The 16,192-nt window shown below is 37.2% G+C and overlaps 1 protein-coding gene across 1 annotated transcript in view; it reads left to right on the top strand.

The window, feature by feature from the left end:
* The window catches only part of LOC126235028 (guanylate cyclase 32E-like), a 434,536-nt gene extending 420,313 nt beyond the window's left edge, over positions 1-14,223 (top strand). Inside the window, exon 21 of the mRNA XM_049943763.1 lies at positions 14,021-14,223. Coding sequence (XP_049799720.1) covers positions 14,021-14,223 — 203 coding nt within the window. The remainder of the gene's footprint in view (positions 1-14,020) is intronic.
* The last annotated feature ends 1,969 nt before the right edge of the window (positions 14,224-16,192 follow it).

Below are 16,192 nucleotides of genomic sequence, written 5' to 3'. Positions count from 1 at the left end.
TCCTTAACATCAGTTTGGTGCAAAATTCTTGAACATATTCTAAGGGGTACTAATGAGGAGGTACTGAATAGAATTGGTGAGAAGAGGAATTTGTGGCACAACTTGACTAGAAGAATGGATTGATTGGTAGGACATGTTCTGAGGCATCAATGGATCACCATTTAGTATTGGAGGGAACCATGGAGGGTAAAAATCATAGAGGAAGACCAAGAGATGAACACACTAAGCAGATTCAGAAGGATGTAGGTTGCAGTAGTTATTCAGAGATGAAGAGGCTTGCACAGGACAGAATAGCATGGAGAGCTGAATCAAACCAGTCTCTGGACTGAAGACCACAACAACAGCATTATAAGTTCAAGTATAATAAATTTCCTTGGGATGGAAAAGCTGCTTCCACAAATCAGTATGGTTTTAGAAAGCAACAGTCGTGCAAAACTTAGTTTGCCCTTTCCTCACAGAATGTAATGTGAACTATGGATGAATGACAGCAGGCACATTCCATATCTCTTGATTTCTGAAAAGCATTTGACACAGTGCCTCACTGCAGACTATTAACAGGATATAAGCATATTGAATAGATTCCCAGATATGTGAGTGGCCTGAAGACTTCTTAATTAATAAAATCCAGTGCTTATATCTTAATGACAACTGGTCATCAGAGACAAATGTTTCATCAGGAGTGATCCAGGGAAGCATGATAGGACCACCTCATTTTCTTTATACATAAATGATCTGGGAGACAGGGTGTGCAGCAATCTGATGTTGTTTGCTGAGTTTTCTGTGGTGTATGGAAAGTTGTCATCGTTGAGTGACTGTAGGAGGAGACAAGATGACTTAAATAAAATTTCTAGTTTGTGTGATGAATGGCTGCCAGCTCTAAAAGGACAAAAATGTAAGTTAATGCTGATGAGCAGAAAAAATAAACTCATAGTTTTCAAATACAGTAGTGTACTACTTAACATAGTCATGTCATTTAAATATCTGAGCATAATGTTGCAGGATAGAGATTAGATTACGATAAATTAGTTTTTCATTCCATAGATCCATGGTGAGGAGATCCTCGTGGATGTGGAACGTATCAATATGTATGAATATATACAATACATCATTTGTTTCTATTAAAAAATTCGTCAATGGAGTAGAAGGAGTTGGCCACTAGTAAGTCTTTCAGGCTCCTTTTAAACTGATCTTTATTTGTAACTAAATTTTTTATGTTTGCTGGAAAATTATTGAAGATGAGTGTTCCTGAGTAGTGGACCCCTTTTTGAACTAAAGTAAGTGCTTTCAAGTCCTTGTGCAGATCATTTTTGTTCCTGGTATTGTATGTATGAACTGAGCTGTTTGTTGGAAAAAGAGATATAATATTTAGGACAAATTTCATTAAGGAGGAAGTATACTGAGAGGCAGTAGTTAGTACACCCACTTCTTTGAAGAGGTTTCTACAGGACGTCCATGAATTTACTCCACAAATAATACGTATTACACGCTTTTGGACTCTGAAAACTTTTGTTTGACTTGAAGAGTTACCCCAAAATATTATACCATATGACAATATGGAGTGAAAGTAGGCAAATTATGCAAACCGTTTCATTTTTATGTTTCCTATGTCAGCTAACACTTGAATTGCAAATACAGATTTGTTAAGGCGTTTCTGCAGTGCTCCTCCCAACTGAATTTATTATCAAGTTGTAATCCCAGGAATTTAAGACTGTCAACCTCTTCTATCAGCTCTTCTTCATACTTTATGCATATGCTGGGTGGAAACCTCTTACTGGTTCTGAATTGCACATAGTGAGTCTTTTCAAAGTTTAATGTCAGTGAGTTGGCTTTAAACCATTTATTAATATCCATGAAAATATCATTAGGAGATCTTTCTAGAACTACACTCGACATACTATTTATTGCAATACTTGTGTCATCTGCAAACAAAACGAACTCTGCTTCTGGCAGTGTAACTAATGAGAGATCATTAATGTACACAAGAAAAAGCAATGGCCCTAAGATGGATCCTTGTAGGACACCACGTGTAATTTCTTCCCATTCTGATGATGACTGATGACTTAATTCACTAGTCCCCTGCACTGACACCCTTTGTTTCCTGTTAGCGAGGTCTGACTTGAACCATTTTTCAGCACTGCCCGTGACACCATAGAATTCTAATTTATTTAAAAGGATGTTGTGGTTAACACAATCAAATGCCTTTGACAAATCACAGAATATACTGCTGCTTGTAATTTGTTATTTAATGAATTAAGTACATTTTCACTGTAGGTGTAAATAGCCTTCTCAGTATTAGAACCCTTCAGAAATCCAAACTGTGTTCTTGATAATATGTTATTTGTGGTCAGATTGTTGAGAAGCTGCCTGTACATTACTTTTTCTAAAAGTTTTGAGAATGCTAGCAAAAGTGAAATCAGTCTGTAGTTCGATGGTATCTCTTTATCCCCTTTCTTGAATTCTTGAATAGAGGCTTAACATCAGCATATTTTAGCCAGTCAGGAAATGTCCCAGTTGTAATTGACTGGTTACACAAGTAACTTAGAATTGTACTAAGCTCACAAGTACATGCCTTAATTAACTTTGTTGATATTTCATCGTAACCACTAGAATGCTTTGTTTTTAAAGATTTTATTATGGAAGTTATTTCTTTTGGTGAAGTGAGTGACATATTCATGTACCTGAAGCTATTTGTAAAGGCTGGTTTCAGATATTCAAGGGCATTATTTACTGATGCTGACAATCCCATTCTATCAGTAATGGATATAAAGTACTTATTAAATAGTTTTACCACACTATGTCCATCAGTTACTAATGTGTCATCTACCCTTAATGCATATAAAATCTAATGAGAATGTGAGGATTGTTTATGGATGGTATATGGATGATTTTGGTTTATTGGGAGAATTTTGGGAAAGTGTGGGTCATCTGTAAAGGAAACTGCATATAGGATGTAAGTGTCACCTATTCTTGAGTACTCCTCAAGTGTTTGGGATCTGCAGCAGGTCAGATTGCAGAAGACATTGAAGTAATTCTGAAGCAGATGGCTGGATTTTTTCCAACAGGTTTGAATACCATGCTAGTAATACAGAAATATTTATTGAACTCAAGTGGGAATCCCTGGAGGGAAGGCGAAATTTTTTCAAGGAACACAATTCACAAAATTTACAGGACCAGCATTTGAGGCTGACTGCAGTGCGATTGTATTGCTGCCAACAAACATTTCATGTAAGGACTGCAAAGATAAATAGGAGGAATTACAGTTCATACAGAGGCATATAGAAAGTGATTTTTCATTTGCTCATTTTGTGAGTATAACAGGAAACAAAATGAGTAGTAGTTGTACAGGGTGCCCTCTGCCATGGTGCCTTGTGGAGTACATATGTAGACATAGATACCTGCTCATGTTGGATGAGGACATGGGTGTGTGGTTTTCCATATTAAAGCTCCGTATATTCTGACAGGGTAGATATGGGTCAAAACGGCTGGAATGTAAGGCCGTCCGCCAGGGTAGGCAATTGTAATGGATAAAGGAATAGAAAGACAGAGGAAAAAATTTTTCGTCTGAATTATCTGGTGGCCAGTCAAGAACAGAGGCACAGACAGATGGTGTAATCCATCCACTCAGTATGAAGGCTGAAACATAATGGAGGGAGCATCCTGAGCACTGCACTCCAAGGAGCATGTAGAACCGCTATGTGACACTTCTTTCATGCTTCCTATTGGCTAGCCATGGTGGTGTGTCTGGCTGGTTTTATCATCAAAATACCAGAAAGAACAGTGTCTGCTGATGCCATGGTTCTACCAGGCACTTAACATCTGAGGGAACTTATGCTGGATGGATAGTCAAAAAACATAACAAAAAAATCGCTCTAAAGTATTATACAGAATATTCCCCATCTAGCCATCCTGTACATTCAACATTTACCTTTGGACCAGAAGATGCAGAAGAAGTATGGTCGAAGTTTATAAGAATAGTTGAATATGTGCTGGGTAGATATGTACCTAGCAGGACAGTTTGAGATGGGAGACCCGTCTACAGTATACAGTCACTATAAAGAAACTTCTAAAGAAACAGAAAGTACAACATAGTAGGTGTAAAACAAATTGTAGCATGATAGAGAGATGCTCAGTGAAGAACATTAAACAATGCTTGAATCGTCCAGCAAGTACCACAGCAGAATATTGAACAATCTTTCATAAAACCACACACACACACACGACTGCAGTCTTAGGTAACTGAAACCACACTGCAAGCATCAGCACCAGTGGATGATGGGAGTGGTGACTGGGTGGGGGTAAGGAGGAGGCTGGGGCAGGGAGGGGGAGGGATAGTATGGTGGGGGTCGCAGACCGTGAAGAGCTGCTGGTTAGCTGGAGGGCAGGGAGAGGTGGGGGGGGGGGGGGAGTAGTGGAAAACGAGAGAAATAAAAAGACTGGGAGTGAAGGGGCTGGTTGCTATCCCTCCCCGTCACTGCTCCAGCCTCCTCCTTACCCCCTCCCAGTCACCACTCCCATCATCCACTGGTGCTGATGCTTGCAGTGTGGTTTCAGTTGGCTGAGACTACAGTCATGTGTGTGAGTTGTGTTTGCGTGAGTCTGTGTGTGTGTGTGTGTGTGTGTGTGTGTGTGTGTGTGTGTGTGTGTGGTCTATTGTTGACGAAGGCCTTAAAGGCCAAAAACTTTAATTGTGAGAGTCTTTTTGTTGTGCCTATCTGCGACTCAGCATCTCTGCTACATGATGAGTAGCAACTTTCCTTTTCATAATATTGTTTCTTTTCAAATGCAGTTAGTGGCATCAAAATTAGTGTTCAGACCTCATGGACAAGACAGGAAATGAAAATAAGGGTAAAGCAAAAGCAGAGATACTGAAGAAAGGATGCAAGATTATTGTTTAATGTTCTTCAACAATGAGGTCATTAGAGACATGGCAAGCCTGGATCAGGGTAGGCTGGTGAAGGAAATTGGCCTTGCCCTTTCTATGGAACCATCCTGACATTCACCTTGAGCTATTTAGGGAAATCACAGAAAACCTAATCTGGATGGCCAGACAAGGATTTGACCTGTAGTCCTCTTGAATGCAAGTCCGGTGTGCCACCTCAGTCTGTCATAAATATTAAACACAATTTTCAAACAGTAGTGCTACCCTAGTTTAATTCTTGCACCTTTGCAAAGATGAGTGGAATAGATGAAACTATCAGTAGTGTTAAGAGGTAGTTGTAATCATCAAAATTGAATAAAGCTTGAAGGCCCAGTGGAACCCCTGTCAGATTCTAAACTGAATTTTTGGGAAAATCAGCCACACTTTTAACCATAATATACCAAAGATCCCTCAAATAAGAAAACTGTGTCCACTGGTTGAAAGAAAGGACAGGTGACAAGCCATTTGCAAGAAGGGCAATAGAAGGAATCTACAAAACTACTGTCAAACATACATGAATTCCATTCCTTGTAGAAGCTTAGAACATTCTAAAACTCAGATAGAAGGAAATATCTCAAATGTAATGACATCCTCCATGCCAACTAATATACATCCTAAGAACATTGATCATGTGAAACCCAATTTGCACTTTTGTCATATGACACCCTGAAGACCATAAATTAAGGCTATCAGATAGATATGTATCTCTTACTTTGGAAAAGCTTTTGACTCAGTGCCAGAACTACATTTTTTTATTAAAACTGCAATCATATAGGAGATTAAACAAGATTTGCGACTGGATTGTGGTTTTTGTGGTAGGGAGGGCACAGGCTATTATCTTGGGAATGAGAGTCATCTACAACTTTGAAGTGATTTCAGGTGTGTCCCAGGGAATTGCATTGGAATTCTTGCCGTTCAAGTTGTATATTAATGATATGGCAGAAAATATTAATACTGCAGTACAGTGTCTCAGATACTGTTAATGTTCACTTAAGAATGAACTCACAAATTTTGATTATGTTTCCACATCAGCCATAGAACATTTCAGAATGCTTCCGGGAGTGATCCAAATCTCCATTTGTCCTGGTAGCTACTCTCCCTTGTGCTCACACCATATTACCATGATTCCCATGCAGGATGAGACACATGTTTTCTCTCATCATCACCTTGCTATGCCATGAAATAACTGCAGTGCTTGGATAGCCAAATTGGTTACGGCAAACACGGCAAGTGGGAAACCTGGATCTGAGCCTTAGTCCAGCTCAAATTTTCATTTGTTCTGAAATATTCTACTGTTAATGCAGAACCATAATCACATTTTGTTAGTTCATTCTTAACTGAATGCAGTTGTTGACTCTCAATGCATTGTCTGAATTTCAGTATTTCATACCATAGCAAGGCAAAGCGAGCAGACATCAGGACTTGGGAGATATTTTGGATGATCCTGGAAGCGTGCTCAGATATCCAAAGTGATTAAGATGACTATTCACGATACACTGGAAATCTGTGTTTGAGTCCTGGTCCAGCACAAATTTTCATTTGTTCTGAAATATGCTACAGCTGATGCAAAATGATAAGCACAATTTGCAAGTTCGTTCTTAATTAAAATATAAATAGTAACCTAAGACTTTTTGCAGGTGATGCATTTATATGTAATGAAGTACTGTTGGAAAAATATCTGCACAAATATTCAGTCAGATCTTGATAAGATTGCAAAGTGGTGGAAAAATTGTCGACTTTCATTAAATGTTTAGAAATATATAATTATGCACTTCACAAAATGAAAAAAAAAAGCATATCTTCTTATACTGAGGTGGCAAAAGTCAAAGGATAGCTCTTAATATCATATCAGACTTCCTATTGCCCAGCGTAGTGGAGCAACTCAATGTGGCATGAACTCAGAATGTCATTGGACATCCCCTGCAGAAATACTGAGCCAATCTGCCTCTATAGCTGTTCTCAACTGCAAAAGTGTTGCCGGTGCAGGATTTTGCACACAAACTGACCTCTCGATTATGTCCTGCAGATGTTTGATGGAATTCATGTCAGGTGATCTGGATGGCCAAATCATTTGCTCAAATTGTCCAGAATGTTCTTCAAACCAATTGTGAACAGTTGTGTCCCAGTGACATAGCGCATTGTCATCCATAAAAATTCAATCATTGTTTGGGAACATCAAGTCCATGAAAGGATGCAAATGGTCTCCAAGTAGCCACACATAATGATTTCCAGTAAGTGATCAGTACAGTTGTAAGTCATCCATCCAAGTTTGTCGTTGATCGGTTTGCTCACTTTTTTTATTACAGAGGGCAGTAAACCCTCTGACCGAACACGCTGAGCTACCGTGCCGGCTACTTGAGTCTCATACTTCACAATCTTACTTTTTGTTCCTGTTATTCCAAGTATGTAAACTCTGGTCACTGGTAATAATGGTAAGTGTTGTTTAGTCTGTAGTGAAGTAAAGAATGTGTTGGAGATGAGTAATACCTCACTCCCTGAATCTATAGATACGTTAACCTTAGAATTCTCCATGGTCCCTGCTATTATAAGTTGTGGATTATTGGTAGTCAAGCTTGGTTCTTCCAGCAGCAACCATCTATTTGTAGGTAAAGTTAACGTACTTGTATGGACTAAAGCCTCCTAGTGTATTTCCATGACCTAGGCCCTGGCCCTGGACCCAGACCGCACTACGTTTTCCTCATTATTAGTATTCACAGGTTGGTTACCGATTTGAGATACTATGTTACCACTTTGTGTTCTGTTATAACTTGGTACAAATTCCTGTGAAGTTTTTGGCCCTAAATTCGAAGGGGGATGCTTCTTCTGATAATTGTCATTGCCACTTTTTATGTTGCACTGATGTACTCTAGTGGGTTAGCCTCATGCTTTTTTTTTTTTTTTTTTTTTTTTTTTTTTAATAGTTATTACCACTGTTCCTTTTGTAGTTCAGACTATCACTTTGGTGTAAGTTTTCATTGCAGTCCTTATTTAATGCATCAAGTGCATCCACAAAGGACAACAATTCTTCTACTGTTTTCCAACCACTACATAATATATCTCTCCTCGCATAAATGGGTAATCATCTTATTAAAATTCTCACTAACCCCTCTTCTTCCATTGGCTTATTTAAGTGCTTCACCCATGTTAGATGCCAGTCTAAATACTTTCTCATAGCACCCCATGTATTATTTTAATATTTTTAATTGTGAATTGTGGTTTATTAGTCTCATAACGTACATAATCTAAATCATTTGATTTAGGTACAGGAGACACGTCAAAATTTTGGTAAAGTTTTACCATATATATACAACACCTGATTTTAACAAATGGTACCATAACAATAATACAATATAAAAATAAACATACAATAAAAAACTAACAATTAATTACAACAACTGATTTTAACAAATGGTATCCTAATAATAATACAATTTTTACACATACAATATAAAACTAACAATTAATTACCACTTGCTCAAATTATCATGTCATCCTCTATGAATTCTTCTACTGAATAGTAGCATTTATCCCACAGAATCTGCTGTAGCCTTATTTTTAGACACTCTGGCTTCATATTAAATATATTTTTGCCCATTAGCTTCTTATATATTTTCATCCCCATATATTGTGGAGTTTGTGCAGATAATTTCAAATGGTGTGTGGGTAACATAAAATTATTTTTATTTCTTGTGTTGTACATGTGGTTAAAATGATTTTCCACAAATAATTTTTGTCTGCTGTGTACAAAGATTATAATTTCATAAATGTATATGGAGGGAACTGTTAGGATTTGCAGGTTCCAAAATAATGGGTGACAAGATTCTGTTTGTTGTGCACTACACATGTATCTTATAATATTCTTTTGCAGTTTCAGTATTCGAGATACACTACTTGAATTTCCCCAAAAAATGATACCATACCTATTGACAGATTCAAAATAACTATGATATGCTATTTTTCGTGTACTCATGTCAGTAGAGTTTGCTAGTACTTGCATTGCAAATGCAAAGCTGCTTAGTTTATTTGATAGGAACTCAATATGTGTACTCCAGTTTAAGTTGTTGTCCACATTTAGTCCTAGGAATTTGACTGTGTTAACTTCTTCCATAGGATGATTGTGATTATGTATTTTAAGATCCACACATTTCAAATGTTTGGTTTTGAAATGTACCATATTGGTTTTTGCAATGTTCAGTTTCAAGCCATTTAACTGGAACCATTTTTCTAGAGTACCCATTGTGCTCACAATGGAGCTCTGAATTTTTTCTGCATCATCTTCAATTAAAACAGAAGTGTCATCTGCAAACAGAACTGACGGGGAATTTATATTTATGGGCAAGTCATTTACATAGAATAGGAACAGGATTGGCCCCAATATGGAGCCTTGAGGCACACCTTGTGATACTGTACTCCATTTAGAATAATAATTCACTGCATTTGATGTGACACTTACCCTTTGCTTTCTGTTGTGCAAGTATGATGTGAGCCATTTCAGAGCTTTGTCCTTAATCCCATATTTGTTTAATTTGTAGATAAGCAAGTCATGGTTCACCGAGTCAAATGCTTTTGAAAGATCACAGAAGGTACCTGCAACTTTACTCCTCTGATCCAATGATTTGCATATCTTCTCAATAAAGTTATTTACTGCATCCAGTGTGTTTTTTCCTTGTTGGAATCCAAATTGGTTACTTACAATAACATCATTTTTTACGATAAAATTTTTGATCTGATTTGCAGCTACTTTCTCTAACACTTTTGACAGGATTGGGAGAATAGAAATAGGGTGATAGTTTCCCATATCTTCCCTCGACCCTTTCTTGAACAGAGGTCTCACTTTGGCATATTTTAACACATCAGGAAAGCACCCCTGTTCAAAAGATTGGTTGATTATTTTAGCTAGCAGGGGTGCCATTATGTCATATACTGCTTTAATCACTTTACTTGGTGTCCCATCCCACCCAGCAGAATTTTTATATTTTAATGACAATATAGCATTTCTCACATCCTTTATTGTGACTTTTTTAAAATCTGTGAGATACTCAGCTTCTTGGTCGAGTCCAAAGGGATTTACTTTACTCTGATTTCCTGCTACATCAACTTCTGACTTTGCTACATTTGTGAAGAATTCATTTAAACACTCTGATATTTGAGCTGGGCTTACAACATTATCATCTACTTTAATCTTAGTTATTTCATTACCACTGACTTTAACACCTAACTCTGATTTGACAACAGACCACACTGCCTTTGTCTTACTATTATGTTGTAAAATAAACTTATTGTTTGCCATTTGTTTTGCTGCCTTTACCACTTTTTTGAGGATGGCTTTATAATGTTTCACATACACAGTAAAGTGTCTGTTTTTGTTATATTTCAATTCATTATGTAGTTGCCTCTTTCTGGCACTAGAAGTTTTTATACCTTGAGTTATCCATTTAATCTTCGTAGTTGTTTTGTTACATTTGGCGTTAATTGGAAAATTTTCATTAAATATTTCAAGAAAGCTACCAAGAAATTTGTTAAAGTTAGTACTACTTGAGCTACAGCTGTCATAAGGCCATTCAACCTCTCTTAACTTATTGCTAAATATAGTTAGGTTTTTTTCATTGAAGTTCCTTTTCATGTGGCTTTTGTTACATGAAATTTCTTTATAGAGTTTTGGTAGCTCAATGAATAATGCAGAGTGGTCAGAGATTCCTAAATCTAAGAAAAATTTATTAACATCTTCAAACACATAATTTGTTAAAATATTATCAATACAGGTCGCTGACAGTGCATTTATTCAAGTGGATTGCATGAAGTTTGCTTTGAAGCCAAAGTTTTTTATTAAGTCATTGAATTTGGACACATCATTGCTGTCAGCTATGATATTAATTTCTTTTGTGCACTAGCAGACCATTATTGCTCTGTAAATTTCTTCTGGAAGTATCCCCAAGGAGAAAACTTCTCAATATTTACAGTACCCCATTCTGAGGCTTCCCCTACAAGGTACCCCACAGCATATTCAATCTTTTTAGAATCCTCCCAGTTCTTTGGCAAAGCCTGGTTGAATCTTTTCAAAAAATGAGTCAGATGTACATCCCCATCTGGCATAAACTTAGGGAACTGCCTGGATAATCCTGAATTGGCCCCCCATTGTAAATCAGTCATCATTTCACTAGTCAACACCACATTAGGAGAAGTCACCCTCTTGTCTACTTTATCCCGGATAAGTTTAAATTCTTTCCACAAATCATCTATATCTTTTTGGGTATCTGAAAGTTCAAAAGAAACAATAGGCGATACGTTCCCAGAGGTTACTCTCGCATCAACTTTTAGTTTTTTCATTTCCTCTACTTTTTCCTCCAAACTACTTACATTTATGATGTCTGAGTTGGCTAGTTTCTCTTTGAAGTTTCTTTCTACATTATCTACTCATGTACTAATGCCTGCAGTTTGTGATTGGATCATTGGCATTAACTTATCTTGCTTTACAACACTCTCTTTCAAAGTATGCAATCCCTGCTTTACAGCATCAAACTTAACATTACATACATTTTCAAATTATCCTAACTTTTCATTGATTTCAGTTTCTACTGTATTACATTTTTCCTCAATATCAAATTCTAACTTTTTTGTCAAATTCCTAAAATTATCATTCTGTTTTTGCTTGAATTCAGTAAACATTTGATTTACATGAATGTTCAAAGAATTAGTTTGTTCATTCTTTAAATGTAATTTTAAATTTTCAACTTTACTATTTAGGGTATCAAATTCAGTCTTTAAAGCATCCATGCCTTCGCATAGATTACTAAATTCTCTACTCTGTGCATCAACCTTGGCATTTAATAAACCTATATTTGTTGCTTGACTATTCAAGGTTTCACTTTGGTTATTTAGAACTTCAGGCTTAGCATTTAAAGTTGTACTCTGATCATCTAATTTATCATTTAATTGAGTATTTATTGAGTCTAATTTAAGACTTTGATCTTCTAATCATTAAGCCTAAGGGTATACTCTGAGCTTTAATCAGATTTAGTAACTCAGACCAGTCAGGCCCTTCTTCGATAATTTTCATAGCCATGGCTGGTTCTGAAGTTTCTCCAACTTGCTGAATGTTATCCATGATTTTACAAGCTTTAGACCTTGCAAGCATTTAAAAATTAACTTTAAGTGTAATAACTACACTAATAAAGTTTACTCAATATTTTGTGTCACTTCTTATTAAGGTACTAAAATTTTATTTCACGCTAACCCGGCGTAGACTTCTGGTAGCGTAGTTGAGCGGATGTGACGGCAGGTCAGTACCAGTGAACAGCAGCTGGTGCTGGCAACATTTGATGTAGGCTGGTTTCCATGTCTGCATCCCCGCAATGTGTGTGAGAGCTGTACACTCCCTACACCAGATCTTCTTAGTCGTATCATTCTAGGCATATCTCTTCTATGTGTGATACATGGAGACCTTCTCTCCAGTTTTTCAAGTTGTGACTTTCTCATGTCTTCTCCCTTATTTGCATTTACAAATTTTCTCCTTTGTATACTCCAGCATACTCCAGTTTCTCTTAATGGTTCTCTTGTCTTGTTATGCTCGGTTGCTATGGCAACACTTGATATCTTTTTCTCTCATTTTCTTCTCAAAATTCCTTTTTCCTTCAGCCCTTTCACACCGGTTGTCATGTTCTAATGGTTTGGACGACTTAAAGTGGTGAAGTATTTGTGCAACTTTCCCACTTCTTTCCACGAGTTGACTTACTCGTGAATGCACAGCCAATCTTCTCGCTGGTTAGACGGCTACTGGAATCTCTAAAAATTTCTTCTCTGAAGAATGATCTTGCCTCTAGCAAGTCAAAGTTAAGAGCCTCTAAAAAGTCTTCTCAACTCAACTGTTCTTTTGTCACTAACAATAGTCACCATTACAAAACAGCACAGAATAACACAGAAGTTCCTTGGTTCTTCAGTGTGCTTTCACTACGACTTCCATTGATCGACCGACAAGTACTTGTCAGTGCCGTTCGACCGCTGTGTACAGTCTTCTCATGACAAACTTCAGACCTGCACACACAGACGGGTGACGCGCAGTAGGAAGGGTTCCTTTTTCCCACTCACATCTAAAATATCATGTGTTCAAGACGGTAGAAGGCCAAATGGTTCTAGGACTTACGCAGAAATTCTCGAATCACTACATCTTATGTGAGACTGTGCAGGAACTCATCTGTCCTGGCCTTCCTGTGCAGTACAAGACCACATTGTAGTAAACTACTTGCTATTGTGTTCATTGAGTTTGAGGAAACATGTCACATTGCATGCCCAAGTTTAAGATAAAAAAATAACAGGATGGGAGGTTCATCCAGGGAACTATCCCCTGCACTGTGACTCAGCCATATCTCCACAACATCCTTTTTTGCAGGATGACTAGTAGCACATGGCATGCAGGAGAAGTTCTGTGAACTTAGAAAGAAGTAGAGAAGTATTGGCAGAAGTCAAGCTGTGGGGAGCAGGTTGTGAGTCATACCTAGATAGTTCATTTAATAGGAGCATTGCTCACAAAAGAAAAAGTTCTGGTATGCTGTTTTAATGTACCAGCAAGTTTCAAAATAGTGCACAATGTTGTGCAGAGTGAAAGATTCCTTCTGGAATTGTTATAAATTTTATCTATAGCTATTGCAGACAAATATCTGTACTGTTGGTCCAATAAAGAGCATTTTCTGTTGTTTGTATGTGCTTAAAATATTTGTAAATAAAAACACTGATTTGAAATTATGCTGTTTCGAAACAAGATGATAATGGTGAAAAGATGTGTCATGGCTGAACACACCAAAAGAAACATTGGTTATGCAATAATATCAGACAAGTGTTTTTTTCCTAGTAGAATAGGAAATTGATGCTCTTATGTAAACACTAACTAATTTTGCTGTCGACATGTCAAGAGCAAAGTCCTGACAAGTTGAATGTATTAGGGAAACCTGTGGTATCTTTCATTTTTCAAACAGTGATTGTTCTAAACTAAGAGGGAACTAATATCTAACACAAAATAAACTCCATGTCTTTCCAGGTGGACAGCAATTATCCTAAAAAAACTGTGATTTGCTGTAACAGATGTATTAAATAGTGCATGTACTACAGGGTTGGAGACACCAGATCTGTTACGACGACCATCAGGTGGGCAGCCATTGCCAGGAGGCTGCACATTGCCTGGAGTGTCATGGCCAGATCCAGGGTTTAAACCATGGCCGGTGCATGTCATAGGGCCTTGGATAACAAGTCAACCACCTGACCGCTGCATGCTACGAGCCAGGGCTGCTCTTGCACATGCTCAGGCAAGTTAATCTACTCTCTTTATCTAAAATTTTGAAATGTGTGTTTCTAAAATCTTAATATCTAATAATCAGATGAATGAGTGCTTGTCATATTTGTAATATATGCACATAGATAATCATAAAACATTATTTCCACTTGTCCTGTGTTTTTATGAGCATATTATCTAGTGTAGACACCTGGAAGAGTTTAAGAGGCTGTATCACTGCTCAGGAACATTATATATGTAGTTTCTGTGAATGTCTTTGCGTTTTATAATATTAAACAATGAATATTTTTGTTTTTTATCATATTGTATGGTATTAATGATATCCTATAACGAATATAGTTTATTACCTTATAATTTCACTAAAAATACATGACTTTCCTATCACTGCACAATGAAATAAATACTCTTTTCAGAGATTAAAAATTTTGCAAGAAACTGATCTTCTTCTACACGATCAGAAACTGACAACCAAAACTCAGAAATCCAGTTTTACCATAAAAATTTAAGTTATTGTGCCTATCAGTGTAGCATAATGTAAAGGGAAACAGTATTGCATTTGGTAGTGTTAATGGCCTTCTAATTGGGAAACTCATGAAGCACATGTCAATAGTTAATAGCAATCTGTATTTTCAGTATTTTCCCTAAAACATTTAACATGAGTACAAAGATAGTTTCAAACAAAATACTGTCATCACAGAATTTCTGAAATAACTAAATCTCTACTCTCAATCTGCACAGGAGTATACATTATAGTGAATCCCCTGAGTGTCCATCATAATGGATGGTGGAAACATAGCCGTATATGAGTAGCAGTTATGAACAAAATAGCCTCTGGCTTTAGGATGGCTTTGTAACATTTTTAAAATTACAGTACGTCAGTGCATATACAACGTAACAGCATTTCTCCTAAAGTACAGGGTGGTTCAAAAAGAAAGAATGATTTCAATCATTTATTACAAACTATAAAAGATAGAAAGGCATTGAGCATGTCACTGGATAAAGGAAGGTTCAAGCTGCACTGCTGTTTGTAGCAACATGATGACTACACCACTAGAGAAATCATTTTGTGTGTTAGAATTTTCACGAACTCAATCCATTATTCAAGTGCACTGTTCATTCCACTGTCGATTCAGCAAGAAGCCATCACTGCAAAAGCAGATTTATGACAGGCTACAAAATCCATGGAAGTCAGTTGTGTTTGCAAAGCAAAGAACACTGGTCAGCGATGCTTGTCTAGTATATCTGAGATGCGTTTACATGGAGCCCTACGAAGCCCACTAGATGGGCAGCCAGGAATTTCAAGTGCCTCAAACAACAGTCTTGATGTGTTTTGAAATGATGCCTACATAGGAAGCCTTACAAGTTGCAGTTACTGCAGCAGTTACATCCTGGCAACCATAACAGAAGGTATGAATTTTGCATTTTGTTTCTCCAGGATATGCCAGAGTACACTTTTTCTGAATGACTTGTCTTTTCAGATGAATCGACATTTCATACATCACATAAAGTAAACTGCCATAATGTAAGAATTTGGGGGTTATAAAATCATGGCATCATCATCGGACATGAAAGAGATTCACCAAAACTGAATGTGTTTTGTGGTGCTTCTGTTCACAAAGTTTATGAACCTTGCAACTTTCTGGTGAACCTTGCTTTCCTGCAGAAGAAACTGTGACAGAAATATCATAACTGAACATGCTGCAAAATTGTTTACATCCCGAACTTCATAAAGATACCAATGGTTTCATTTTTATGCATCACTTTCACATTAAGTTGTGGCATTATCATAATAACACCGTCCCACAGTGTTTGATTTGAAGAGTTGGACAACAAGGTCATTGCTTTTGGCATCCCAGGTCACCAGCCCCCACACCTTTCGATTTTTTTCTGGGGGGGGGGGGGGGGGCACATAAAAGACACTATTCTTTGTCCCACCTATTGCAGCTACTTTTCAAGAGCTGAGAAATCAGATTGCTGAAGCTGTCTATTCA

This window comes from Schistocerca nitens, chromosome 2, assembly GCF_023898315.1.
Source record: "Schistocerca nitens isolate TAMUIC-IGC-003100 chromosome 2, iqSchNite1.1, whole genome shotgun sequence".
NCBI classification, from domain to species: domain Eukaryota; kingdom Metazoa; phylum Arthropoda; class Insecta; order Orthoptera; family Acrididae; genus Schistocerca; species Schistocerca nitens.
This window is presented reverse-complemented; position numbering and strand designations above follow the sequence as displayed.